Source organism: Lonchura striata, chromosome 9 (genome assembly GCF_050655825.1).
Source record: "Lonchura striata isolate lonStrDom1 chromosome 9, ASM5065582v1, whole genome shotgun sequence".
NCBI lineage: Eukaryota > Metazoa > Chordata > Aves > Passeriformes > Estrildidae > Lonchura > Lonchura striata.
The window spans coordinates 27798262-27824031 of NC_140711.1; the positions used below are offsets into that span (position 1 = coordinate 27798262).

At 41.8% G+C, this 25770-nt stretch overlaps 1 protein-coding gene across 6 annotated transcripts in view; it reads left to right on the forward strand.

Annotated features, from left to right (window-relative positions):
- The window catches only part of MECOM (MDS1 and EVI1 complex locus), a 330170-nt gene that overhangs the window by 132136 nt on the left and 172264 nt on the right, over nucleotides 1–25770 (forward strand). For all 6 annotated transcript variants that reach the window (XM_085588036.1, XM_085588037.1, XM_085588041.1 and 3 more), the window contains one exon: nucleotides 12717–13066. In XM_085588036.1, coding sequence (XP_085444162.1) covers nucleotides 12717–13066 — 350 coding nt within the window. Of the gene's footprint in view, nucleotides 1–12716; nucleotides 13067–25770 lie in introns of those variants that run through there.

Here is a 25770-nt window from a genome sequence, read left to right on the forward strand (position 1 = left end):
GCCAAGGTGGGCTTTTTGTGCAAGGCTCACTGCATTTCAGTCTTTGCTTTAGAGCCCTTGGAAGGTTCAGTTTGTTCATCTCCAGCTTTTCCCGTATGGGTTGTGGGTCTGTACATGAACTGCAGCTCTGTGAGGAGAGACCAAGGGCTGCCAAGTCCAGATAAATTGCTCATTTTCCAAACATGCCACTGCTTTGTTTTGTGACCACGGGTTGGTTCTGCTCACCTCCACGGCTGCGGTCGGTGAGATGGAGACATGGATGTGCTCTGAGAGCTCTTCCAACACCTTCTCAGGACAGTGCTTGGATTTTTTTTTCCTCTGATGCCCTTGGAGTTATTCAAGGCCCTACAAAGCTTGCTGAACTGAGGTTCACCAGTGTGGAGAATTTCAGCTAAATACCAGTTTGGTGCTTGCTTTGCAGAGTGCTCCATAGGAACGGCTGCTTTTATTTGACTTGAGTTTCTAATGAGCTTTCCAGGGAAAACGTTGAAATGCAGTTTGTCCCTTCCATTTCCTTACCCTAGAAGTGTCTTCTGTGGGCAGCAAATTGTATCACTGCAACTCTCTCTTTCCTGGTAGAGACACTGGTGCTGCAGGGAGGGGTTCTCCTGTATGACCACTTATATCTTTGTGAAGTGTTATGGTATACCCTGAAATTTCAGAGCATTTTTGGATCTAATTTGGACAGAAGGAATTCAAGTCACTTTCAGAACAATTTCAGGAAAAGCCACATTATTTTCCTGACACAAAAAACCCTCAGCTTCTCAAGCCATTTTTGCTCAAGGACTCCACCACTTCTATGATTTAGGACGTGTCTCTGTGTTTATATATATATTATATTACATATACATGTTGTATATATACATCCTTGTCATTATAAACAGTACTTAAATCCATGTCCGTAAACATAAATAGATATAAAGTTAAGTACTCTTTATAACAGAGGATTAGTCCACAGTGACATACTAGGTAGAAATCAAGTATATAACAACCTCCTGTTAGTTTGAGTCCTGTGGGATCCTTGGGGATGGAGAGCACTGCCTGGGCCAAGGTCTCTAATGGCATGGCATCCAATTACATGAAGGCTGAATTTACTCCATTAAGAACTATGTATTTATTTAAGCTGTCATATATCAGCCTGCACATGAAAACAATAGAGCTTGTGAAGATTGCCAGTTTGGAAAGGGGGAGGAAAAAAAAAGAGATTATTTTTCAAATTTTCTTCCAAGTTATTGGGATGAACCAGAAGCTTTCAGAGTGCTGATTTATTGCTCTCTGTTAGCAGCTCCCCAGGACCCCTCTGATTCTCCAAGATCAACAGCTTCAGAGAAAGCAATACAAGGTGTATGGAACAAAGGGGGAAATAAATTACATTAGCAGTTAACTTTCTTTACAGTTAATATATATTAATAAATATCTACAAAACATTTGAGGCTTTGACCAGGAAGCCATGCAAAATAAACTGTAGTCCCACTCTTCTCTTTTCCCTTTTTTTAAAAAGTCAAAATAGATCTAACTGATGTTAACTGTTTCACAGCGGGGGACTCGTTCTGGTTTCACACTGGTGTCACTGTTGATTTTGGAGGGGGGATGTGATCAGAATAAGGACTGTCACTCCTCCCTCCCTCCAACAGGCTGCTGGTGCTAGGGGGACACTTGGCATTTCCATACTGTCCTGCTTTGCATCTTCAAAGCACTGGGGAGAGATGAGCTGTTCACCGTGGAGCTCATCTGAGGCAAATGAGATAATCTGATCCCGTGGAAGAAATGGGAAACCCAAGAGGGAATAGGGGAATTTGTTACTGGATAAGTTTGCAAAAGCAACTGAGTGTGCAGTGTCAGAGCTACCCACTCCCAGTATGAGCAAAGACCCTGTGGTTTGATGGACCAGGGAGGTGAGAGCCCAGGGGATCCTTCCTGTTAGTCCTGCCTGTGCTGAAATATCTTCTTGATCTTTTTCTGACTAGCTGGGCTTGGAAAACTCTGGGCTTTGCCAGCCAAAAACTCCCCAGTGGTTTCTGAGTCTGTGGAGCTTTGGCTTGCATGGAGCTCTCCAAACATGAAACATGGGCAGGCTCTTGGTCCTTGAGAGCTCCAGAAGAAGTTTCCCTTGCGAGTTCAGCAATGCAGATGGATGTAATCCATTTTGCTCATTTTCCTCCAAAGAAAAGGGAAAAGGGGTGAACAGAGTGAGGAGCTGCTCTGTGTCCAAGTGAAGGGAGTGGCAAAGAGCTTTTGGCTGAGGTGGAAAATGTGTTAAAGAGAGAACAGGCACCTCCCAGCATCGTCTGTGGACCACCAGCATGGGAGAGGGGCAAGAGTGGAAAGCTCTTAGGTAGTGTTAAAAACCTCCAGGCACTGAACCGCAGAGAATTCATCCTTCAGAGACATGTAGGTAAAAGCACAGCCAGACAAACACCCTTGGAGGTGTTTCCAAATTACACGAGGAACAATTTTATAGTAAAGAGGTGAGAACATCCTAGATTTGCCAGATTTCTGCAAACACTTTTCCTTTTAAAATGAGTCTCCTGATTGCTCAGCAAAACTCAGAGCTCTAATATTTGGGGTTTGGAATTTTTTTTCCTTTAATTTCTCTGAATGTTTTTCATGATTTTTTTTGGTAATAACATGGGAAAGAAAATGAAACATCTCTGAGAAAAGGAAGGGAAGGGGAAGAAATGGGGGGTGGAGAGTAGAGGAAATGAAGGATTTTCAGGGGAAAGTAATCTCTGTTTTGAAAGCACCTTTCTGCAGCAGAGGATGCAGAGAGGGCATGGGGAGGGAGCTGTGGCACTGAGGCAGTGCAGCATCTTAAGCTGAGCTAAAGCACATGAAGCCTGTGATGATGAAGGATCTGGGCCTCCATTTTATCTTTGTGTAGATGTCTTGGCTGCAAACCCCTGGTGTTTCCCCTTGTCCACTTATACAAAGGCCAAGAAAAATAATTGCTACAGATTCTTGTAGCTCCTCACACTCATGTATGCCATACTTCTTAGAAAAATAAACTATCTTAGAAAGGTAACTGAGAATTTAGCTGTACTTAATGGGTTTAATTCCATTTTGCCTCCATCCTTGTTTAAAGTCATCCTACAATGGAGTTTGGGGCTTGCTGTAGGACAGCAAGTAGGTTTTTTTTCCCAGTTGTGCTTGGATGCCTGCAGTAAATGGTGTCAGTTCCATGGGCAAACCTTATCTGTGTCATCACTGAAATGAACATTTTGGTAAACTCAGACAAAAGTCCCACTGACATTAAGATAAATCCTGTTCCTTGGGACAGGCCAATCTTCTGAAATGGAGAAGGAAACCCAAATATGTTTTATCAACCTTGACTATTTTGTTGAGATTAAAAGTTAATTAATGTTTATTTAGAATATGTGGCTGGCACAGGTAGCATTATGTCAGAAAAATTGTGGAATTGATTTGAGGAATGAGCAGGGTTTGGAACAAATTGGTGGTGGAGATAATGTAGATAAATCAAGTTCCAAATGCTTTTTTTTTTTTTTGAAAAAAAATGAAACAAAGGTTATTGCTCTCTGAAAATGTGTAGTGACATATCAGTGAGAAGAACTTGTCAAAGTGTGCCACCAAGGCCATAGGCATCTTGGAGACAAGCAGGAAAAAATTTCATTCAAGTTTTACAGTACTCCCACCCAAAACAGCTCTGTCATACAGGAATAAATGTCTATGCACATGTGATAAAACTGTCCCAAAGGTTCTTTTTTAGTAAAAATTAAAAACTATAGTGGATATAAACATATACTGATGTCCCAGAATGCTGCAGAATACACCTGACATGAAATAAAGTTGCTCTTGAGATTCATGATTTTCCAATCAGCTAAGTACATCCTGCATGTTACTGAGTGACCTTCTGCTGAGGATTTGCTTGCAGGAAAAATTGTGGCCTTGTATCTCCTCGGAAACAAATGCTGGAAGCCAGTCTTGCCAGACCTTGAGTTTCTGAAGTGGACAGTATTGTAGGATTAATTACCCGATACTTTTCCTGATTAGTGTATTTGTTATGAGTACTTCTGTTAGTGCTTCAAGGACTTAACTACAGTGTATCACAGTGTCACTCGAGTATAATTAATGCTCTTTCACTGTAATTGCATAATTAAAAAGCTGTCTGGCTGCTGGTGCGAAACTCTGCTCTACAGCAGCTCGGTTTTCCAAAAGCAGCTCCACAAAAGTCCATCCCTCCCTGGAATACTTGGGCATAGCTCAGAAGCAGCTACATCCTGATCTGATAATCTCTCAGCTCTTGCTGTGTTATCCCCAGCACTTTGGGAATGTCCTGTGTAAGGCCAGGGATTGGACTTGGTGATCCTTGCAGGTCCTTCCAACTGAGGATATTCTGAACTGCCTTCTCCCCACTGGTCTCTGTTCCCTACTCTTTCCAGTGGAGTGCAGTCCCTTTGGGATTCAGGCAGTGCAGGTCCCCTCCCCAGTGTCTTCCCCAGCATATTTTTGCCCTGGTGGTGTGAGAGAGATGATGTGGTCCTTAGCTGCCACTGGTTCATTCTTGTTTAGCTCTTGGTGCTTAGAGTGAGAATTGCTCAGCTCAAAGCAAATGGACGGGTGTTTGCAGGCTTGTGCTGAAGTGCCTGCTGGCAGGAAGGGGTTAAATTCCTTTTTATTCATAATGTGCTTTTGAAACAAAACTTCATGACCTGGCTTTTTTTCCCCTTTCCTTTTTTACTTTTTTTTTCAAGTGATTACACTTTGCCGCATTATAAGGGAGCAAATGCATTTGTGTCTCAGGACCGTACTCTACCAGATACTGACATGTTCAACATCTCCTGTGGCTTACCAAACACATCAGGGATGTGGACCTCCCTCTGTTTTCTCATTATGCCAAATAATGAAATGTGGAAATAATTCTAATCCTTTCTTCTGGTTGTGCTGTACCTCTGAAAATATGATAAACTCAATCCAATTAAAAGTCATTACCTCTACAAGGCTCAGTCTCTATCTATAACCTTTGTTTTATAATTCACTCTGTTATCTGTCTTCATTATAATTTGGTAGAATAGTCATCTTTTATTACTGCTTTCTGTTGGAAAGAGGCATGTGATTTCCAGCACTGCTTTGTGACACATCTCTGTTTAAAACAGTAGAGGTCTACTAATGAGTAAAAAGAAGTTCAGTTACACTGATTTATTCTATCGAGATAGTTTCATTTGTGTTGATTGTAATCCTGTAGATATAAGTAATTGTTTAGATTTTAAAATGTTCTTTTATGGCAATAGTTTTTCACTGTGTCAGTGACTGTTGAAGTGCATTACCTTTTCTATCTTACCCCAGCTGATACAGATTTAGTTAAATTTTGTTCCTAATTCGTATTTTCTGTGTATAAGTGGCTGGTCTCACTAATTCACGTTTAACCTTCTTGTCCTTAGTTTTGTCCTGAGCTGGTTGACTTCTTGTGCCATGTCAGTGTGAGAATATATGTCATGTTTACCATTACGGCAATCAAACAATGAACAAAAGCTGGTTCCCCTAATCCATTTTTCCTGCCTTAGCAGTGACCAATACTCGGGGCTAAAAATTTCAAGACAGATATTTTTTCCCCCTTGGGTCTACTCCATATAGAGAGTCATGAAGGATATTAGTGAGTGTTAGCTGCTGCAGCTCCCCTCAGTTGAAATATCTTACCAAGATACAAATTTAAGCTATTAGTTAGAGTTTCAGCACGCTTTAGGCTGCCTCCCAGCCCCTGTGGATCTCTCCAGACTCCTTGCTAGCTGCAGATCTGGCTCTCAGTATATCAAATCCTACAGCTGGCATTTCCCTCTTCTCTTACCCCCCACTCTGTGTAACCCAGGAAAGGTTTTGAAAGTCAAATATATATTTATTCCATTGAGGAAACTTTATCAACCAGCACCAAAGTTTATTGGCACTAGCTAGTGATATAATGGGTAGTTTAAACCCTGCTAACTGCGAATAATTTTTCAGCCGTGTTTATGATTGCAGTAGGCTCTAACAGACCAGAAGTACAGATAACATAAATATTTCTACCAGAGATGATTGTACTGGAACTATAAATAAAAATTAGACTTAACTTGTAAATAAATTCACTGCGTGCCAGCCAACATTTATAAACCTTTGTTGCTGCATGTAGTACAGTAATTTATATGGAAAAGTGCACAGGAACACAAGCAGCCAAATTTTACTTTTCAGTTATGCAGGTGCAACTTCCCCCCCACATCAAGGAGAACAGCTCCTGTGCAAATGAAAGTAGAATTTGACCCACAGTCTCTCAGTGCTGGACCCTAATTAAAAGTCAGCGTCTGGTCCCCATCAGATGCTTTTGACTGTGTTGCTCAATTAGACATGAATGACACTAGACAGAGCACCAAATGCTACTAGTTATTGTAGGGGCTGATGTTGAGAATTGCCAGAGACTGCAGGCAGGTCCCTACACAGTTACTATATTATAACTTTGCTCGTCTAGTACCAACACTTGGCAATGGTGAAATTATACTCTCTTAAAGACCTGATGCTCCAGAGTGTGCTCAGCTTCGTCACTTGCCTGTGCACACATTTCTCCTGAGTGCTTGGTGCTCATCAGGAACTCCTTTCTGCTGCCAGTATGAGCCTCTAGTTTCAGGGTTGTTTTCTGCAGACAGTATGATTTGAGAAGCAAAAGCTGTTTCCCACACGAGGAGGGTTTTTAATGTGAATTATCTCCTCTGTTTTTACTGATGTGCACCTTGCCATGAGGCACAGACTGAAGCCACCTGGTGTCCTTGGCATGGGGCGTTCCAGAGGTGACCCTGGCTGAGCTGCCTTTGCATTTCATGCAGATACTGCTGCCCACAGTGCAGCACCACGAGAAGCTGGTGATTTATGTACTTCAGCCCCAAAGCCGTGCTCAGGCTGCCTCGAGCTGCCTTTTTCTCCTGCCTTTGTCCATGCAGCTTTTCCTACAACTCCCTCTTCTGCCAGCACGCAGAAGGGTTTGTGGCTGAAGGCTGAGGTGTGGAAGCTTTGCTGGGAGAATGCCCTCTGTGATCAGCAGTGTCCTGAGCATGAAGGGAAGGCTGAAATCTGGGCACCACATTTCCCTCTCATTTTGTTACATTAGTGTCAATCCGAAGAAATTTGAGTAATTTTGGTTAACTCCAGGACAGACGCTGATCTTTTTTATTCCTCGGTGGAAGTCTAAAGTAATTACTTTAGATTTCACTGTTGTGTAAGAGAAATCAGAATCTGGCCTTCGGGGCCACCACACGGTGCTTTGGTCCCCCTTGCTCTCCTTGCATGAGTGTGGTTTTTGGGGTTGGACCTTTTGAGTGAGTTTTGAACAGCTTTGGTTTTCTTATGCTTGTGTTAGGGTCAAGTAATACAAATATGCAAAATCCCCATGTGTTTGAAGGCTAATGGCTGTGAAAGTATTTTTCCTTGGTAATTGAAGTAATGATGTAGAACAGCTTCAAGTGCTGTGTTTATCTCTAAACGTACTTGTAATCTCTTTTGTTGTACAATGGAACTTGCCATTTGTAAGAGTGTTTCTCTCCCATGTTTTAAGATTTCTACCTAACAGGGAATTACTAGCTCTAGTCTGGTTAGAATCTAATCTCACTTGATTAGGTCTGCCCAATGCTTTTCACAATGGGGTCGTGCCTGGGGGTACAATACAAATGTGTTACAATACAAATAATAAATAACCATCAATAGGTCCAGAACAGTTCTGTGAAAAGGGAGCAGCACAAACCAGTTTCAGGTACGTTGACTGATAAAGTGTTCAAGTACAGTAATGTAGCCCTTGGCTGGAGTCCTTCCTGTGCCTGGAGATAGTAACCCAATCTCTAAATGTTTCTAAAGTTAAGGATCCCTCTTTACGTCTCCTCTGGCCCCCTCTGAGCTATGCCTGCCTCCTGTGGACAGTCAGATGGCTCCCATTTTGCTCACCACTGGCTAAGAACTCCTTTTGAAGCTAATGGGCTTTCTTTTAATTTTCTGCTTTTCTTTACCTCCTGTGTTCTAGACTGGTGTGGGTATATTTTGTAATCAATCAATCTCTGCCTGTAACAGTTTTTTTTTTTCTTTAATACTTGTTCAAACAAATTCAGATAAAGGTGTCCATTTGTATGCAACAGGAAATGCCTGTCTCCTTTTCAGATATCCCTGTAAATACTTCAGGCTGATTTCCTCTGCAGTGAATGGTGACACTAGGTCAAACAAATATAAATGCTCACTGCTCTCTTTCAAGGATTTAGGAGTTTGTGGTACATTCAGGTCCACCCTCACCTCCTGCAGGAGAAGGGATTAATTTACCTGGTCCTACCATCCAAAAGCCTTCATTAATGCATCCTTGCTGAAGGCTTGTGCAAGGCATAGTCCATACAGGTAGGGGAGCTCAAAGCTCCTGGCATGTGATGGAATTCTCCCATCAAATACAGTTGTGTCCTCATGGTGTCTAATCTTTGGGACTAGGGGTCATCTCACCTTTGAGGAGATGAAGGCATGAAGCTGTGTGGCTCTTCTCATTACAAAGAGACATTCTGACATATATCTCAGCTCTTGCTTTATCCTGCTCAGAAGTTGATGGCATTCTGAATTAGGCTCTCTAGATGCCTTTGCTTTCAGCCTGCCTCTTTCCTTTGGAGTAATCCAGTTTATTATTAAATCACTGGTGGCCACATGCATAAATCCAAGTGCAGAGAACTGCATTTATGTTCTAGAGTGTTTATCAGTCAGTAGTCACTTTGGGAATGTATCTCCTTAGGCACAAATAACCCAAGGAGAGGAAGAACAGAATTCCTTTGAATGTTTGCTTGTTACGACTGGCTTTGGCCATGGAGATCTGGGTGCAGACTTGATCCCTGTAAGACTTTGTGAGAAATTTGAGCTTAAGCCTGCCCTGAAACACAAAGAAGTGCACCAGGCCAGCGTGTCTGCTCCGTGAGGGACCAGCATTTCAGCTGCAGCCAGGCACAGCCCCGCCGAGCACGAGGCCTCTGAGAGCAGCACTGCCTCGGACACCACCACCTCTTACCTAATTGCTCTTGGAGAGGAAAACTGGGCTGAACTAAGAAGCATCCTCATGGAAGGAAGTCCTCTCCTCCTCCCAGCCATGCACAGAAGGCCTCGCAGACTGGAGCTGCTGCAGCAGCTTTGGCACTTCTCTCTCCCGTCCTCATCAGGCACATCCCCAGCCACGTGGGCTCTTTCCTGCTGGTGGGCAGGTTGTGAAAGCGCAAATGCAGGTGTCCACCCTGGCCTTTTGTAGCAATTAACCTTTACTCTTGGGTTTCCTTTGAAGCTTGCTCATGTTTTTATTGTAAAATAGTGGTGAAGAATTTCATGGAGACTAATATCTAAGCTTCCACACAACCTAATCTCATCTGTTCCCTTATCAGTGGCCTCAGTTTTTATTTCATCCCGTTTATGGTGGGGATAATTATTGGAGTTTAAAGAGGCCATCTTGAATTTCAAAACTGGAGTGCTATCTTTGTGAACAATTTGCAGTTCACTGTGAAAATGATGCTTATCAGCACAGTTCCTGTCTAATTCTAACCTTACAAAGTTCTTCTATCAGTCAATATTCTATGGTTTTTGCTGGAAGTCCCTCTCATTCATGTGGGTGTAAATTTTAAGAAAAATAGTTATACACACTTTGAAAGCTGAGACCAGAACCTTGGTTCATGTACATTGATTTAATAGAGCTGCTTCTATCATTAACGTCACAAATATGTCTTAATGGTCTTCACATCTCTTGGTCAGTCATAATTCAACTCTGTGTCTATTTTGAGACTTAAAAATATATTTTTTTGCTAGAATACATCGCTGTTTCAGGCAAAGGACAATTTCAGTAATCCATTTTACCCACACTTTGAGCTTTGGGGCATAGAGGAGTGTTATATTTTCCAGAGCTTCCAAGCTGAAAGCCCGTGTTTAACGACGACATCGGGTGTGGCTGCTGGAAATCAAAGGAGGCACAATAGACCCAGCAAACGGACTTGTCTCCCTGCCAGGCTTTCAGAGGCCAATTTATCAGCTGCAGGTTTGACCCTATATGGCTAAAAACAAGCGTAGCCAGGATGACTGAGATAAGTATAACTGAGGCCTTTGAGTCTGCGAGAGAGAAATTAAACTGGACTGTCCCTGGGGAAGATGAAACATCTGTAAAGCTGTGCTTGCTGAATGTTTAAGGCTCAGCTTGTGCTGGCTTGTGGGCAGGCACTGCTGGCAAGTGGAGCTGAGGAAGGTGGCCCTTTGGGACAGGCACACAGCAGGTCATTGCTTGCTGTGACTTAAAATACTTGGCTGAGATTCTCTGTTATTTTGTGAAGGAGAGTTGACTGTGGGACACAGAGAGCCTTGGTTTTATGGGATACTGCTTGGCAGGACAGGGGCAACAGCAGTGACTGTATGAGATGGGCTTTTTAAGGAGTTTGAGTGTCAGGCACCCAGCTGTCATGGAAAATCAGTGGGATTTAGATGCCTGAAGTTTTTACCCCCGGAGCCCCCCTTCAAGTGAGCCATGTGCTTATCATCATCCAGATCACTTTCCTTGTGTGATTTCTCTTCCTGCACCCCATGTGTATACATGGGTTAGGGTTTCTTTTTTTTTTTTACCCATTTCAAAAACAGCTGAAGTCTTTTAGGCAGGACTGCAATCTAAACAGTTGGAGGAAGACATCTGAATGGGAGCACGCCTCCCCAGGGTGGATGCAGCATTGCTGCTGGCCTGCAAAGTCAGGGAGCACGTGCAAGATTTGGGGGATGCTCAGGAGGTGTGGATGGACCTCTGTCACCTGTCCCACCATGCTGGAGCAAAGCTGTGTCTGGGGGTAGCAGCAGTGCCATGGTGTAACAGAGGTGGCTGCTGAAGAGGCTGTCTCAGTACAGGGCAAAGTGAGTGGTGGCATCCAGGTAGAGATGTGTCTTGATCCTTTCCATGCCCTCTTTCCTGTCCTTTGGAGTCCCAGATAAGTGGTGCTGGGGACAGGTATGGCATGGGCTCACCGAGAGCAAGCTCTCTGCACCAGCACTTTCACGAGCCCTTGAGCATCATTGCCAAAGTCAGCTATGACTGACTTTTCTGAACCACAAGCAATGGGAAATCGCTCTCTGTGTCCCTCTCAGCTAAATGGTGGAGTCAGTCAAGATTTTCTACTTCTCAGAATGCTGGGTATTAGGAAAGTGACAAACTGATCAATATTGGGTTCAATTCTTAAAGTGCAGGCAGAGTCTGCCAAACCGGAGGCTGAGGGGACGGGTAGCTGAACTTTCCTGTGACATGTATGAGGTCATAGCCAGTGCCACATAAAAGAAAGAAAAACAGTTCATGGCTGTGAATAAATTGCTCACAGATGAAGAATCCAGTTTGCCAGTCCTGTGATGGGAGCAATCTATTCCAATGATTTGTTATGTCCCAGTGTTTGTCTTTGGCAGTACCAGAAGCATGAAAGTACAGATATAAAACCGTGAGATAATGTGTAACAAAGATGTGAGAGACAATGGGCTATGACCAGTTTCCAGTGGAAAAGGCATACGGTGCTAATCTACCATGGATAGTTTCTTAAATGAGCAAGAAATTGAAAGAACATTTTAAAGTTTCCTGTTTCTTCACTGAAACAGAGTCATTCTGAAAGCCAAGCCCAGTGTAACGCTTTCATTTCTGGGCCAACCATATTATGCAAATATTCTCAAGCTCAGGTTTTAAATACCTGATCTCTTAGTTTCAGTCCTTGGAGAACAGTATTCTCACCTCCTATTTAGGTTTGAATTAAGTGGAATGAGTTCTTGTGTGTATAAAACCCCAAGAACGTGAATAAGTTAAATGAATATAAACAGTAAAGAAGGCTTTTTTGGCTAGTTTTGCTGTTATGACCCTTTTGCATGTATAGTTGAGTTAAGCACTGTATTGCTGGTGCATAAAGCCCTTGCTGAAGCAAATCTGAGCTTCTGACTAAAAGGAATTTATAATCAGTCTTACATTTTAGGCTGTCAAAAATAGTGAGTTTTTCTTTTTTTTTTCTTTTTTTTTTTTTGTTTGCTGGCTAAGCCCCAGAGATGAAGGCTTTTTTTTTTTTTTTTTTTTTTTTTTAATGCGTTTTGGATCTGCCCCAGTGTTTTTTTGCAACTGTAAGAGGAGAAGGTTCATGTTCTCTATAAGGTGCTGTTTGGATCCTGAACTTATTTTAGACCATTGCATTTCTTGGAGGTCAATGGTAAGACACTGATTTACATCAGCTGAAGCTCTTGCCAAGAGTTGTGCGGTAGGCTGGATCCTTTCTCCGAAGACTAATTGGAGGCCATCAAACTTAATTTTGGCTACTTTAGGTTCAGTCTGTCTCTCTGCAAGACCAGTGAAGCTTTCCTGCTTTTCACTTCTCTTAGATTTCAGTTGTAACATGTAATGCTGGCTTTCAATTGTAATTTCAAAATGTGTGCGGGGTGCAGTGTTGTATCCAGACCCGACTGGACAATGGGGTGTGCCTGCCTTTACATCTGTGTGCAATTCCCTTGCCTGTGCTCAGTGATGCAAACCACTTTTGATGTCAGGAATATGGAGAAAACACTGTGTTACCCCCAGGCCTACACTAGAGAAAAGGCTCAGCTCCATCCAGGCTGAGGCTCTGCTGCAGGATCAGTGATTGGTGACGTTTCCCAAATTGTCCCTTCCATTCCACGCGCAGGCTGAAAGGGTTTCGTGTGCAAAACTTGTCAGGGTGTTTCAAATTCTACTGTTTGTCTTTCTTTTCCAGGTGATGAATGTTTGTATGAGAGCTTTCCAGAACTTCCCTTGGGGGAAGTGCCAGAAGCTGATGGAGAGGCTGCAAATGTCCAGTGTCCAACATCCATCAGCATCCAAGAGCCGTCTTCTCCAGCGACCTCCAGCGAAGCTTTCACACCCAAGGAGAGCTCTCCTTACAAGGCTCCAATATACATTCCTGATGACATTCCCATTCCTTCAGAGTTTGAGCTCAGAGAATCCAACATTCCTGGAGCAGGATTAGGGATATGGACCAAAAGGAAGATTGAAGCAGGGGAAAAATTTGGCCCTTTTGTAGGAGAGCAGCGGCCACACCTGAAAGACCCTAGTTACGGCTGGGAGGTAAGTTGCTGTACATTCTTTTGGTCTGTTGAATTCTTGTCTATCTATAAACACAGAAATATTTGCAGAATTTGAGTCTTATCCTGCAACAGCCAAAGTATATTTATGTGCATAAAGTACTTAGCGAGCTTTTGGGGTTTTCTGGATGGAGACGAGTGTAAATTGAGAAAGAAAATAAGTCAGAAATTTATATTGCTCTTCATGCTTGAAATCTGCCTGGGTGGGTGTTGGCAGGTGATGCTTCTTTTGAGGATAATGAGGAAAAAGTGTTGTTGGAACATTTCTATACCTTTAATCAAGTTTTGGATAGTCCTACATTATGTCTCTGGCTGAGGGGTTTGCAAAATCACTGCATTATAGGATTGAAATGAAACTGGGTGCTGCATTCAGGGTTCTGAATTGCCACTTTCTGTCAACAAGATTAAAATAGCCCTTAAATTTGTGTTGTATGGCTAAACTTGCTATTGAACAATGTGCTACTAGGGGGCTTCAAAAGCTGGGGGGATTGATCCTGCTTCCACTTGACATAATGGGAATTCTGCCACTCATTTGGTGATGTAAGTTTGGATGCTAGTGCAATACCCAGCACACATGGGAATGGTGTGGTTCATGTAACTTCTGCAGATGCTTTGTGGAATCCTTTCCCTGAAGGAGCTCATGGACTCCTTTGGTGAGTACAGGTGATGGATATTGCTTTCCCTGCCTTCAGGGACAACATTTTCCTCACTGTGGTATCACTGAGGACCTGTCTGAGCTCCTGGTCCATGGTCAGCTCAGGGATTCAAACATCAAGTGGTTCTACTGTTGTGTTATGATGTAACAAATGTTCCTGCATGGTTTTATTCATTGTTTTAACAATGTGCTGTAGGAACAGAGCGCAATCTCTGCTTTCCATCTGTACGTTTCCTTTGGTTTCTGATAAGGGGAGCCATGCAGGGTTTGCATGGCTCTCCAGGGGCATGCCTGACCTCTGGAGAGATGGGAGTTCATTTTCCCAGGAAAAATGGAGTTTCATTGCGGAGCAGAGCAGATATGGTGGAAAATGGAAGCTTGATTTGCTCTTAACTATCCATAAACACTCAGGGAGTTCATTGCAAACTTTCCATCCAGCTGTTTAAACTCTTGTGAGACCTGTGACAATGTGACAGAATCGTGTCAGGAGAAATCATAGACTTGGCAGCACTCTATTGAGTTAACAGACTGTGATGCAATATAATTGCTAGTGAGAAATCTTTATTATTTGAAAAAGGCACCAGGAAACCATAAAATCTGACCTTTAACCATACCACAATTAAGCTCAAATATTGATAACAGAAATTAAAGCAAAACTGTTGATACATGGCTGTACTTGCAGGTTTAACATTATTCCAAAATTAGGGTATTTTAGACTGGACACTCAAGTGCTGTAGGACAGGATAATCCCACTAGGACTGAGGGAAACCATCTTGCTTTTTACACCCTTAGATGCTGCCAGTATTCTACAATATTAGAGACTGGTTTTCCTGCTTGAAATATTTCAGATTTTGGGGTCTGTGATATTCAGGCAAGAAATTAATATCTAGATAGTGCTGGAAGCCCAGCTGGCAGCCTGAATCCCTTTCAAGCTTCAGGACTCGTGCCATTTGAATAGTGTTATTTATTTGGGACAGCTGGGGCAGCTATTGAAAAGTGTTGGAGCAAAATCACACAAAATCAACAGTCAAGTCCCTCTGCAATTTGGTCACTCACGCAGAAGTATCCTGTGATGCTTAGAAGAACTTGAAACTGAATATTTTTCCAACAAGTGGGTTAAATACATATACTGTAGTTGAAGAGAGACAAAGAAATTCTGGTTACCAGAGTTTACACAGTGAGTAAAAGGCACACAGTGATGGCTGGAACTAGAGGAGGGATGTGGATCCATCTGATAGCACCTGGTAGTGCTGGAGAGGATTTCAGTGATGCTCATTCCACCCCAGATGCTTATCATCACACTCCTCAGGAATCCACCTCTTCCTGGGGCTTGTGCTTTGGATATTAAAGAGGGAAAGAAGCTGATTCTGGTGTGTGGGCTCAGGCAGTGCTAAAGGCAGTGTGGGATGGTGAGGAAAATTATCATTTACTGAGGTATAAGTACGGTCTTTAAGCTTTTCTGGTGCTGTTGTTTTCTGATTAAATGGGCACTTTTGGGAAACAAGGTGTATGTCCAGACAGGGGCCAACAAGTCAGTTAACAAATGAGAATTCATTCTGCTGTTGCTGATAATCAAGGTGAAATTTCATTTCAATCTTAAATGGAGGAAGGATAGAACCAAAGTTTCTGTGTGGTACTGGATGTAGGTTTTAAGTGATTTTGCAGCATGCAAGGTTTTAAAATCTTTCCACTTGTTTGATGAGTGAATTGTATTGATGCAGATTGTGACACGATGATATCTCGTGTTTGGTTTACTGTAATTCCTGGGGCAGTTCATGGTGCTATAGCAGCCAGCTGGTGACTTCAAAAGGAAGGATGTCCCTCCTTCTGCTCATGTTGCTCCTGGTCCCATAGGCCAAAGAAAGTGTTTTGCTGCATCCAGGCATACTCATTTCTTCATTTCTTCATACTCATTTCTTGTCTGCAGTGCTTCCAGAAATGCATAGTGGGGTAGCACTATTGCTACTATTTGTGTACTTACCTCTTGAGTAATTTCCGCTGTGACTGCAGAGAGGATAATTAAGTTATTGAAAAAAATCAATCTTTTCATTTAATCTGAGTTTAAGCTGGAACAGTAAATGTACAAAGGTGTTTAGCTTTCACAATCTTTTTTTTTTGAGGAAAACAAACATTAAAAGAGTTTTGTTTGGAAAGATGGACATCTTCCTCAGCCTTTTTCTGATGCTGCACATATTATCAATTTTGTTATGAAATATTTGCTCCATTTTTGCAACTGTTTAGTATTGCTAGGTAGTCTAAAATCTTACACTAGAAAATTTTAACTGAAACCCCTACATTCACCTTGGAGAGAAGAGTTTACGGTTACACACAAATTTGGACTGTAACTATATTTTTGGAAAGGACATTTTTTTTCCCTTGCAAAAGCTTGTCATAATTTTGGGTGTTTCCAGCTGTGGGATACTTCTGACTTCCAGTTTTTGTTACTGATATCCATCTGAATTGATTCTGGGATTAGCCTGGGAGAGAAACTGAAGCTGAGGGGACTGCTGCTGTTAAATTCTGCAGCCAGGCAGTTGATGATAAATAAAAATTTTCTGCAGGAGACTGAGGAATTTCATGGAGCCTGTTCCTACATTCCCCTATAGCAAAACTCCCTATGGGATCAACACAGAGTTCTATCAGAGCAAGTCCAAGAAAACAATGTCTATTGTGTCCATTTATGCAGTTCAGCCATAAAACACACTCTGGAACAAAAAGAATTTGTTGTGATATAGTCATGCTTGGGTCATGATTAGAGTGCTGTAGATCAGTTTAAATGAAAAGCCATAAATTTGAATTTTATCTCATTTTGTGGGGCTGGAGTTGAGCATTATCTAATCAGGTATTGGTTAGCTAAAGCACAAATCGAACAGGGGGTCACCGGACAAGGGGAAAGGTCGAGCTTTTTTGCAGTTTGTCACGGGGGTTTTAGTATTTGCCGGCAGCCCGAATATCCGAGGGGGTCGGGAGGCTGTTGCTCGGTGCTTGTTTGAAAAGGGAAAATTGACTGCTGCTTAATCAACAAAGAAAACAAGCTTTTAAGGGATGGCAGTAATTTTTTTTTAAACAAAAAGCAAGGGAACACAAATTTAGTGATTTCATCGTGGTTCATGCCCTGCTATGAAAAACAACTGGGAGAGTATTTCAAAGCAAGGCTTTGAGTAGGTCGCCAAAGCACACGCACCTACCTTGGACCAGAGGACGCCCAATATCCAAATTCAGGTCTTTTGCTGCTCTAGCAAACTCAAAGTCTCATTCATAAGGACAAATTCTCCACAGCTCTTTTGATCCCAAACTTTTATTTCTTTACTAGGAGGGCAAAACCAGGAGCAATAAACTCTAATAAATCAAACCTGTCACAGAAGTAAAAAAATATTTTAGAGCTTTATAAAGCAGCATATAATCTGTTTATAGAGCAGAGTATATTTTCCTGTCATGCCAGTGAGGCTGAAAAACAACTCATATTTGGTAGAGTATGCTTGAGCTGATGCTATTACTTCTAAATGGAAATTAGGAGGCCATTTGGCTATTTATTTATGTCTCCTCTAACATTTTTCATGTGAGTCCTTTGAGAAAGCTGCACAGCTTCCTAAAAATTGTTCTGGAGTACAAGCTTGCCACTGGTTGGTAAGGACTGGAATAGTCACAGTTTGAATCTTTAATTCTGGGCTCTTTTGCTTTCTTTTGGCAGTTTTAAAAATTAAATTTATTCAAGATTCTGGCGTTTAGGTGTACCATAAATTGTTATGAAAACTAAATAGCATGTTAAAAAAAAGTATAGGCTTTTAGAGGTGAAATCTAATCTATATGCTCCCAAATCTGGGTTGTAGCACCTAAACCAATAGCTTGGTTTTCTTAGCATCCAAAAACTTCTACTGTAATCAGTGGCAGTTACCAACCAATTCCTACGTACAGATGTTAGCCCCTGGTTTTGGGTCCTTCTATGGGAAAATCTGTGCCAAAATGTTGAAAGCAGCATTTGTTTGTTTGTTTTGTTTTTAATAAAAACAGAGCAAAAAGTCTTGTCTTCTAAATAACTTCACATGGAATTCACACATCTTAAAACTTGAGTTAAGCTATTCTTAATAAACAGTGACAGTGCTGAGGGAAATAACTCCCTTGTAGCCAGGAAAATCACTCTGGGAGAGAGCAGTAGATAATGTTTTTTTTTTTTTTTCAAAAAGAAAAATAGAAGGAACAAAGACTTCATCACTTGTGAATATTTTTCTTTGGGATATGGAGTGTGTCTTAGTGTTAAACAATAAACCCCTTGATTTTCTGCTGTTGTTTGACACTTTCACACTGCCACTGGTCTGTGATTTTTACAGACCAAATCTTGGCTTTTTCTTGAATTGTTTTCAACAGCATTAACATGCAAAACAGCACCACACTCAGCCAGGTGGTTGGAAAGCAGGGAAGTATAATACAGATTCCTTGCCTAGGTTTTCTCCTTTCATATGGATTGCAGCAGTACAGAGACTCCAGGGATTTTCACAAAATTATTATTGAAGCAAAACCAGAAACAAGGACGTGGGCTATTCTGTTATTTGGAATTAAAAAGGAATGATTTGTTTTACAGTGGGAAGTGGGGCTGCTTTTTGATCAGTACAGGACCAGTGTAGCCTTGCAGAGTGTGTTCTCCCCCAGATCAACAGATCATCCACTCCTGGCAGCTGCAGGTGGGGGTGACATCCTTACCTTGCCTTCAGCGCATAGGTGATGCTTTATCCCATTTAGAGCTCAGCTTTGCAAGGCATAGAGCACTCTGGCTCGGGTCCAATAAAGCACTTAGGCACGAGCTTATCATCAACAGGATTACCCAGGTGTTTGGGCTCAGCACGTGCTCAGCTGCCGCGTTGAGCTCTCTGTAAGGGACGCGGTGTTCGGCGCGCGTGGGATGGACTGCACGCCGTGTGTCCTGCCTGGGCTGCGTGTGCACGAGGGGGCTTGAGACAACCCCTCCAGAGCTGGGTACAAAAAGGACATTGCTGCGAGTGTTACCAGTCTCAATTCTTCTGTTGTTTGCATCTGGGTCTTGTGGTGAGGCTGTGCCCCAGTCAAGGCTGCAGCAACAGTCCCTGCAGCGAGGCAGGCGGATGCTGCTTCATGAGCAGAGCCTTGCCCTCACAGTGGATGTCAGCACCATGCTCCAGCCAGCTCCCTGGGCTTATCACCAGCTTTCTCCCTGCCTGGAGAACACGCAGTTTATAATTGCAAATGAGCAAATATTAGGTCCTTGAATAGCACGATGCGAGCAGGTGGACTTGTCATTCAGTTTGAATTAAATGTATTGACAGCAAAGGGGAGCTGTTGGTCCTTTGGGTTTTTCTGTGTGGGTGGAAGATGCTGAGGACAAGGGGGATCATTCAACATTAGTGCATGTTGTTTTTCTTTAATATTCCCTCCTCTTCCACCCTTCAATTCCTCTAATTCTTTGATTAATATGATTAAGCAGAGTCTTGCATGAGGTTGGTGGGATGTGGTGCTTTGTTTTTTTTTGGGCAAAGACCACGACCTTCATTGGTCAGGCAAAGCTGCTTCTCACTGGGAGGGGAGCACCGGATCTGCAAAGCTCCCTCCTCAGCTGGCCAGGGGAGCTGCTCTCAGGATACCTTCAGATTGATATCACAAAAGGGAGTTTAGGGGCTGCAGTGGTTTTTGGAAGGGAGGTGCCACTCTGGCAGCTCTGGCACTGGGGCTGTGCTCGGGGGCTGGTGAGGCTCTGAGCCAACTCAAGGTCAGCGTGGCACCAGCCTCAGGAAGAGGCTTTCAGCCAGTGCAGGAGGCTGAGCAGCTGTTGGTGTGGCACAGCTGGAAAATCTCACAAAAGCTTTTCTTCCAATGAAACCTGGAATGGGATGTGTGGAATTGACTCTTTCTCCACCCACAGTGGATGCTCCACCGTGTCCTTGACCTTGAGGGCAGGAAATTGCACATTTCATGGCAGAGTCTAAAGCCACAGAAACCTCTCTGTAGGTCTGTGTGTGTATTGCCCACAAAGCCACTGAGGTTTTAATTTAATCAGGAGGAGCATTAACTCCTGAGGGAAGCAGAGTGAAACCATAAGGGTCAAGTGGACTTAGAAGTAGGAAGGGGAGAAGGAAGTTTTGTTACCTTCTTCAGAGCAGAACTGAGAGGATGTTTTAGGAATTTGTATTTCTCTTCAGAGCAAAGAGATTTTTATTTATTTAAACACCACCAAGGTTGGTTCTGAGTCCAGTAACATTCTGCCCAAGCAGACAAAGGCTGCCACTGGAGTAGATTTGAGATTATCAAATTACAAAGAAAAATATATGAGATATGCCAGACACCCCTTTAAAAGACAAAACTGGTAAATTAAATTTAGCCATTAAAAAACACACAATCAGAAAGAGAAATTTAAAAAATATTAAACTGAAGAAAATAATAATTGCCTGTAATAGAACTGACAAATAATAATAATTCTTCCCATTAAATAAATACCTTATAAAAATTTTATTATGAAATGCCACATTATGCAAGCCAGGATTCAAAGATGAGTTCTTTGCATTAAGTACAGTAGATGCCATTAAGGAAAACAGTCAATATGTCACTAAGCCATGGCCTGTAAAATTAAATTGATTTGGTAAATGTAAGTAAGATAGATCTGTTTGCTTTCATCATCAATTTTGAGTGGGTGAACAGGTGATGTCACCAACCTGGGAGCGATAAAGATGCAGGACCATCTGGAAAGCTTTGTGATGGATGGGCAACTGCTTTTGGATAGTGACAGTGCTGTGGTACTTTGTCACTTGGGATGCAGTACTTAATAACTTTTCAATACCATCATAATAAATTTCACTGCCTTATTAATATAGAAATGGTGAGTTATTACTCTGATGGCTATTGTAAATAACAAGAGATGCAGCTGTCAGAAGCTGATTGTTTGGGCATGTTTCTTTAAGCAACACAGTTGACTTGGGATAATCAACGTATGTCTATATCAGCAAAGTTTATTGCTCTTGTCAAAAGAAAAAGCAGCATTATTCAAAAATTATATGAAGTCCATAATAAACAAGTTTAATATATTATCAGACTTTTCCTATAAGTTTCCTAACATGGGACAATAAATCACTTTTAATAATGCCTTTCTGTGTACAATAATACTCTTATGCTGTAATAATGTCCTTTCCTAACTATTCACCAAACAGAACTTCTGAAAAAACAGAAAGGCATCTCACACCCATCAGAACACTTACAAAATTAAATCTCCCTATTTCATTAAAAGGCTTCTTCTGATATAAAGCTGATGGGCTCTAGCTGTGTCTTTCTTTTTTTCTGTTTTAATTGAACAGATGTAGTTAAAAGTAATCTACCACAAAGAAATACAGACAAAATTATAACCATGTGTCCCTAAACACTGGCAGGAAAGAGCATCTGTGGGTGTTTTATGAAAGCCCAGCACTGCTCCGTGACATTGCTGCTAATGTCATCGGGCTGAGGACTGGGGAGAAACAAAATGCATAGATAGCTGTTAGCAGAAGATGAATTACCAGATCAATCATTTAGCACCATTCAGGGTATTACACCATTGTTCCCCGGGAAGATAATTAAATCAATGATGTCTTTCTTACTTGTGTAAAGAGCCACGAACTTGTAAAGAATATCCAAACCTCCTCAAACATATTATTGCTGGATTTTTTTTTTTTTTTTTTTTTGTTTAAACCCTACTGACTTTGCCTTTCAGGCTCTAGCTTTGTCCCTCTTTTCAATTAAATGTCTCTCCACCATTTCTATGACTGCTGAAAAGAGAGCCAGCAGTCTATTAACAGGCAATAAAGTTCAGGAAGCCTAAGACTAGTTTCTTGGGTCAGAGGTGAAAATTGCATACTAAATGAAACAAAGGTGTGTCTTGATGGCTCAACAAGCAGTGGAGAGACGAGCATACATGTGGGCAGGAGGAGAGGGTCGTCATTAAACAGAAGCAAATGAACACAGGAGTTGGGGGTTGGCAAGATGCTTATTAACCCAGATGAACACATGCTCTTCAGAGGACACAGCACTGAGGTTTGATGTTTAACAATAGCATTGCAATCTGGGCATTTGGTCTAGTCAAGACATCACAAAACTTGAAAAGCAAAATAAAAAGCCAGTATTTGGTTTGCAAGAGCCTGCAGATTAGGATATGTCTGTCAGATACATAAAAAAAGGTATACTTATTTGGAAATAAAACCAGAAAACAGTAATTGGCTAATAGGGTATTTCTACCCCAGAGAGTATGGAGCTTTATTGTCGTGACAGCCCTCATGTTTCTTGGCTGAATGGTAGGTGGCATGCACAGGAGTGAGGACAGAGGCTGTCATAATCCTGCCTGACTTTATGTGATCGTGCTAACTTTGGTGCATACAATACCCATTAATTTGGGAAAGAAATCCAAATGTTAAGTGGCCCTCCCTTTTAAAGCACAGACCTCGTGTTTAGTGTGGAAAGACGTAAAAGAGCCCACAAAAAGCATAACATTTCATCAGGTGAAGCCTACGGCGTAAGGGGGCTCTGGTGTATAGTGGGTTTCCCAAAGTGTTGTTCTTGGTCTTAACTTGATGAAGTGTATTGGCAACAAGCACAGAGTGGGCTGTGCTGGAGACCTGGTGTGGAGCTGCTCAGGGTTTCCAAAAGGAACCTTCAGCACCCTCCTATCTTCTTGAAACAGCCTGGTGTGGCCAGATGGGCTTTCCAAAAATGCAGCTATTTGTTATGCGGGTGTTTTACTAAAAAATAAATCTGGATGTTAATGTTTTCAAAGAGGTTTGCGGTCGAGGTATTTAAAAACTGTGGTAGTAATGTTGGTTTTGTGCAAAAAAGGTAATGCTCTCCTGGAGGGGAAAATGGAAGTCTAGGGATGGGAAAGCTTCAGCATTACTGCATTTACAGAAAATATTCTATAATGGTAAATTGTAAGTATTGATCTAGTGATAGCCTTCAAATAAGGCAAAATTTGCATGTGCACACAGAAAAAGTGATTTTTCTTTCTAGTCCTAACTTGGCATCTACCTGTTTGGAATATGTACATGTGTGGGCAGACAAATGAGCAGCTAACAAGGAGGAGAGAAAACAATTTTTCTGTCTTTAATGCTAAAGCCAGAAGTGACCCTACCAAACCTCTGTGCCTGCAGAGCAAAATGGTGTTGATGACCAGGGTGAGAATCAATGTGCTCAGTGCCTTGCCTGTGAAACACACTTCCTCTCTTGCACAGACAACACTATTTTACCATTTCCCTCCTGTATAAGACTGTGTGAAGAGGCTTTTTTTATTATTTGTTTGTAGATCTGTGGTCTCAAATTGCATTTCCATCTACCTGCTGACCCTGGGCTGTGCACCTCTCTTTACTTCCTTCTCCCTTGTTCTCCTCCTCTCATAACTGGTGCTGGTGTTCTCCACATTGTCCCAAAACCTTGGAGTCAGCAGGAATCCTTGTTCAGCCTTGTGAAAAACTTCCTTATTTTCAGCTTCTTCCAGTCTTTTGTGAGTCCCAACTATCCCTGCTCTTTATATCTGGCCCTCATCTTCCTCAATTTATTTTTCAGCAGGTCAATGCCATAATTGCCTCCAGCACTGGCCGAGCACATGGTTTGCTAACCAGGATTGCTTTTTAGTGGCTGCATATATTTTAGTTTTCTACTGCATCTCTTCCTTTCTCGGCTCTCCTCATGTCAAGATTTTGGTGTCCCTCAGTTAATTTCAGCTTGGGGCATTCCCCCTGTTGTGGACACAGTTTGCTCATTCCTTCCCTCAAACTTTTCCCTCTGCTTGAAATATCACCAGTTCCACCCTTGGCAAAGCTCAATCCCTACCAGTGTGGACCCTCATTATGCCTTTTCAAAAGCTGATTTTTCTCAAGTCATCTCACCAATTTGATGGCTGGCATTGTTGCAAAAAAGGCAACATCTCAACTTCCCTCATTAAAGCCTTTTTCCCCTCACACTAATGCAAATAGAGATGAATAAAACATGTTTTGGGCAGATTTCACAATAGTTTAAATAATTATTTGAAGATTATGACTTTAACGGAAGTTTCTGTGTGTAAAGAAACCCTCGTGGTAGGTATTTAGCTCAGGGAGAGGGACTTGTTTGTCATTTGCATTCAAATACTTTTGTGCTTCTGGAGCAATTTTAAGAGTGGACTATCTGATCCCACCACCCATGACAACAATGCAGAAGTAGGAAATGAAAATTCTGGTTTTCAGCCCCAGCATTCCTGAATAAAATTTAGCTGATTGCAACAGTATCATTTTTGGGTGTGTGATTTTTAGTGGGTTTGAGTTTGAATGGGTTTAGAATAGGTGCTTGAGCAGCTTTTGTCCCCATGCTAATTCCCCCGCAGCAGTGGGAGTCAGGAGGAGTGAAATGATGACCTGAAATAGCAGATGGCTCCAAACAGAGCTGGATTAATGTGAAATGGGGCCCTGGTCCCATCCAGCCAGCCTGGAGGCGCCCGTGCCCTGTCCCATCCAGCATCCGCAGCATCGCCGAGCCCCTGGTCCTTCTGCAGCACAGAAATCCCAAAAAGTGCTCTCCAGCAGCCCTGACAGCATGATGAGCCCTGTGCCATGCTGAGCAAAAAACAGCAGAGGGATTAAAACCCAATTTGCCCATATTCTCATGGGCTTTGTAGAATTTTTTTGTGTGTAACTTGCACATTTGATGTGTTTGGAAAGGCTCAGTAGTACCCTTCCTCCTCCTGTGATATTGCCAGGCTCGCTCTGTATTGCTGAAGAAGAATAAAAAAACCCCAGCCTTAGTGTTGGGAATTATAAATAATTTGATGCAACAGGTTTAAGTTACCATTTTTGTGGTGAAAAGAAAAGCTTAGCATGATCCAGATTTTCCTTGGTTTCCTCCCATTCTGCTTAGAAGCAGAGGTATTCACATTTCTTTGTCTAACAGTTTTATAATGTCTTAAGAGATTAACAGTGAGCATGAATGAGGGGCTGAGGATTAGACGACAAAAAGCCCGAGCCGTCCACTACCTTGTTTGCACATTTTACATTTTTCAGCATTGCCGAGCGAGTATAGAAACTAAGGAAAGATAATAAGGACCAGAGTCCCAAAAGTGTTTAGTGATTCAAAAAAATTCAGATGCCATGTCAGAACTGACAGAATGATGGAGCATTATGTGGCAGGACCCACTTTTTTGTCTTAGGGTAAGCTCTCACCCTGAGTGAATGCAGATGTTATCACAGGATCCCAGACAGACAGTCAGTGAAATGTGACAGGCTGTCAGCAAAGTTACACTATGTTGAGTTTGCTAAAATATCCCAAAGCTTCCTACGTGGCCGTTTTTTATTATTATAATATATATATTTATTATATATGCAAAACATATATATTTATTTAATATATATTTTATATAAAATATATTTAAAGATATGTTTATGCATAGACATATTTAAATATATATTTAATTTATCTTATTCTATACATAATTATGTAAATTATATATATATATATATATATATATATATATATATATATATATGAAAAACTCTTAGCTCAGTCAGTTGGGAGATTAAAAAAAATAAAGGATGAAATAGAAATTATTACAGTGACCAATCCAATCAGGGATCCTTTGAATCGTTTAGACGTGGCTGTAAAAGTTTTTTTAGGAGTAGGGGGAAAATGATTATCTGAAATATTTGGAAGGTTATGTTGGCATCAGTGAGATTTATAGAGGCAAAGCACAGGGTAAGGCTGTTAACCACATGTCAGAGTGTGTCAGTCATTCCCCGAATGATTTGGGTATTTACCCCTGTGAAATGCTTAGGCAAATCGGTAATAGCAGCCAGCAGAAGTAAACCTTGCCCGTGCTCAGTTTGGTTTTCTCTTTAGCAGGGTATCAGCTTCAAAACAGGGGAGTTATAAGCAATTATAATTCCTTTACTGGTTTTTGGGGGCTTTTTTTAACCTCAAAATTAGATGCAAACAAGCTGGTAAAATTGCAAACTGAATAGTAAAAAGGATGTCAAGTGAACTGATTAAAACATGCTCCGAAAAATAAAAATATATGTCAGGGCAAA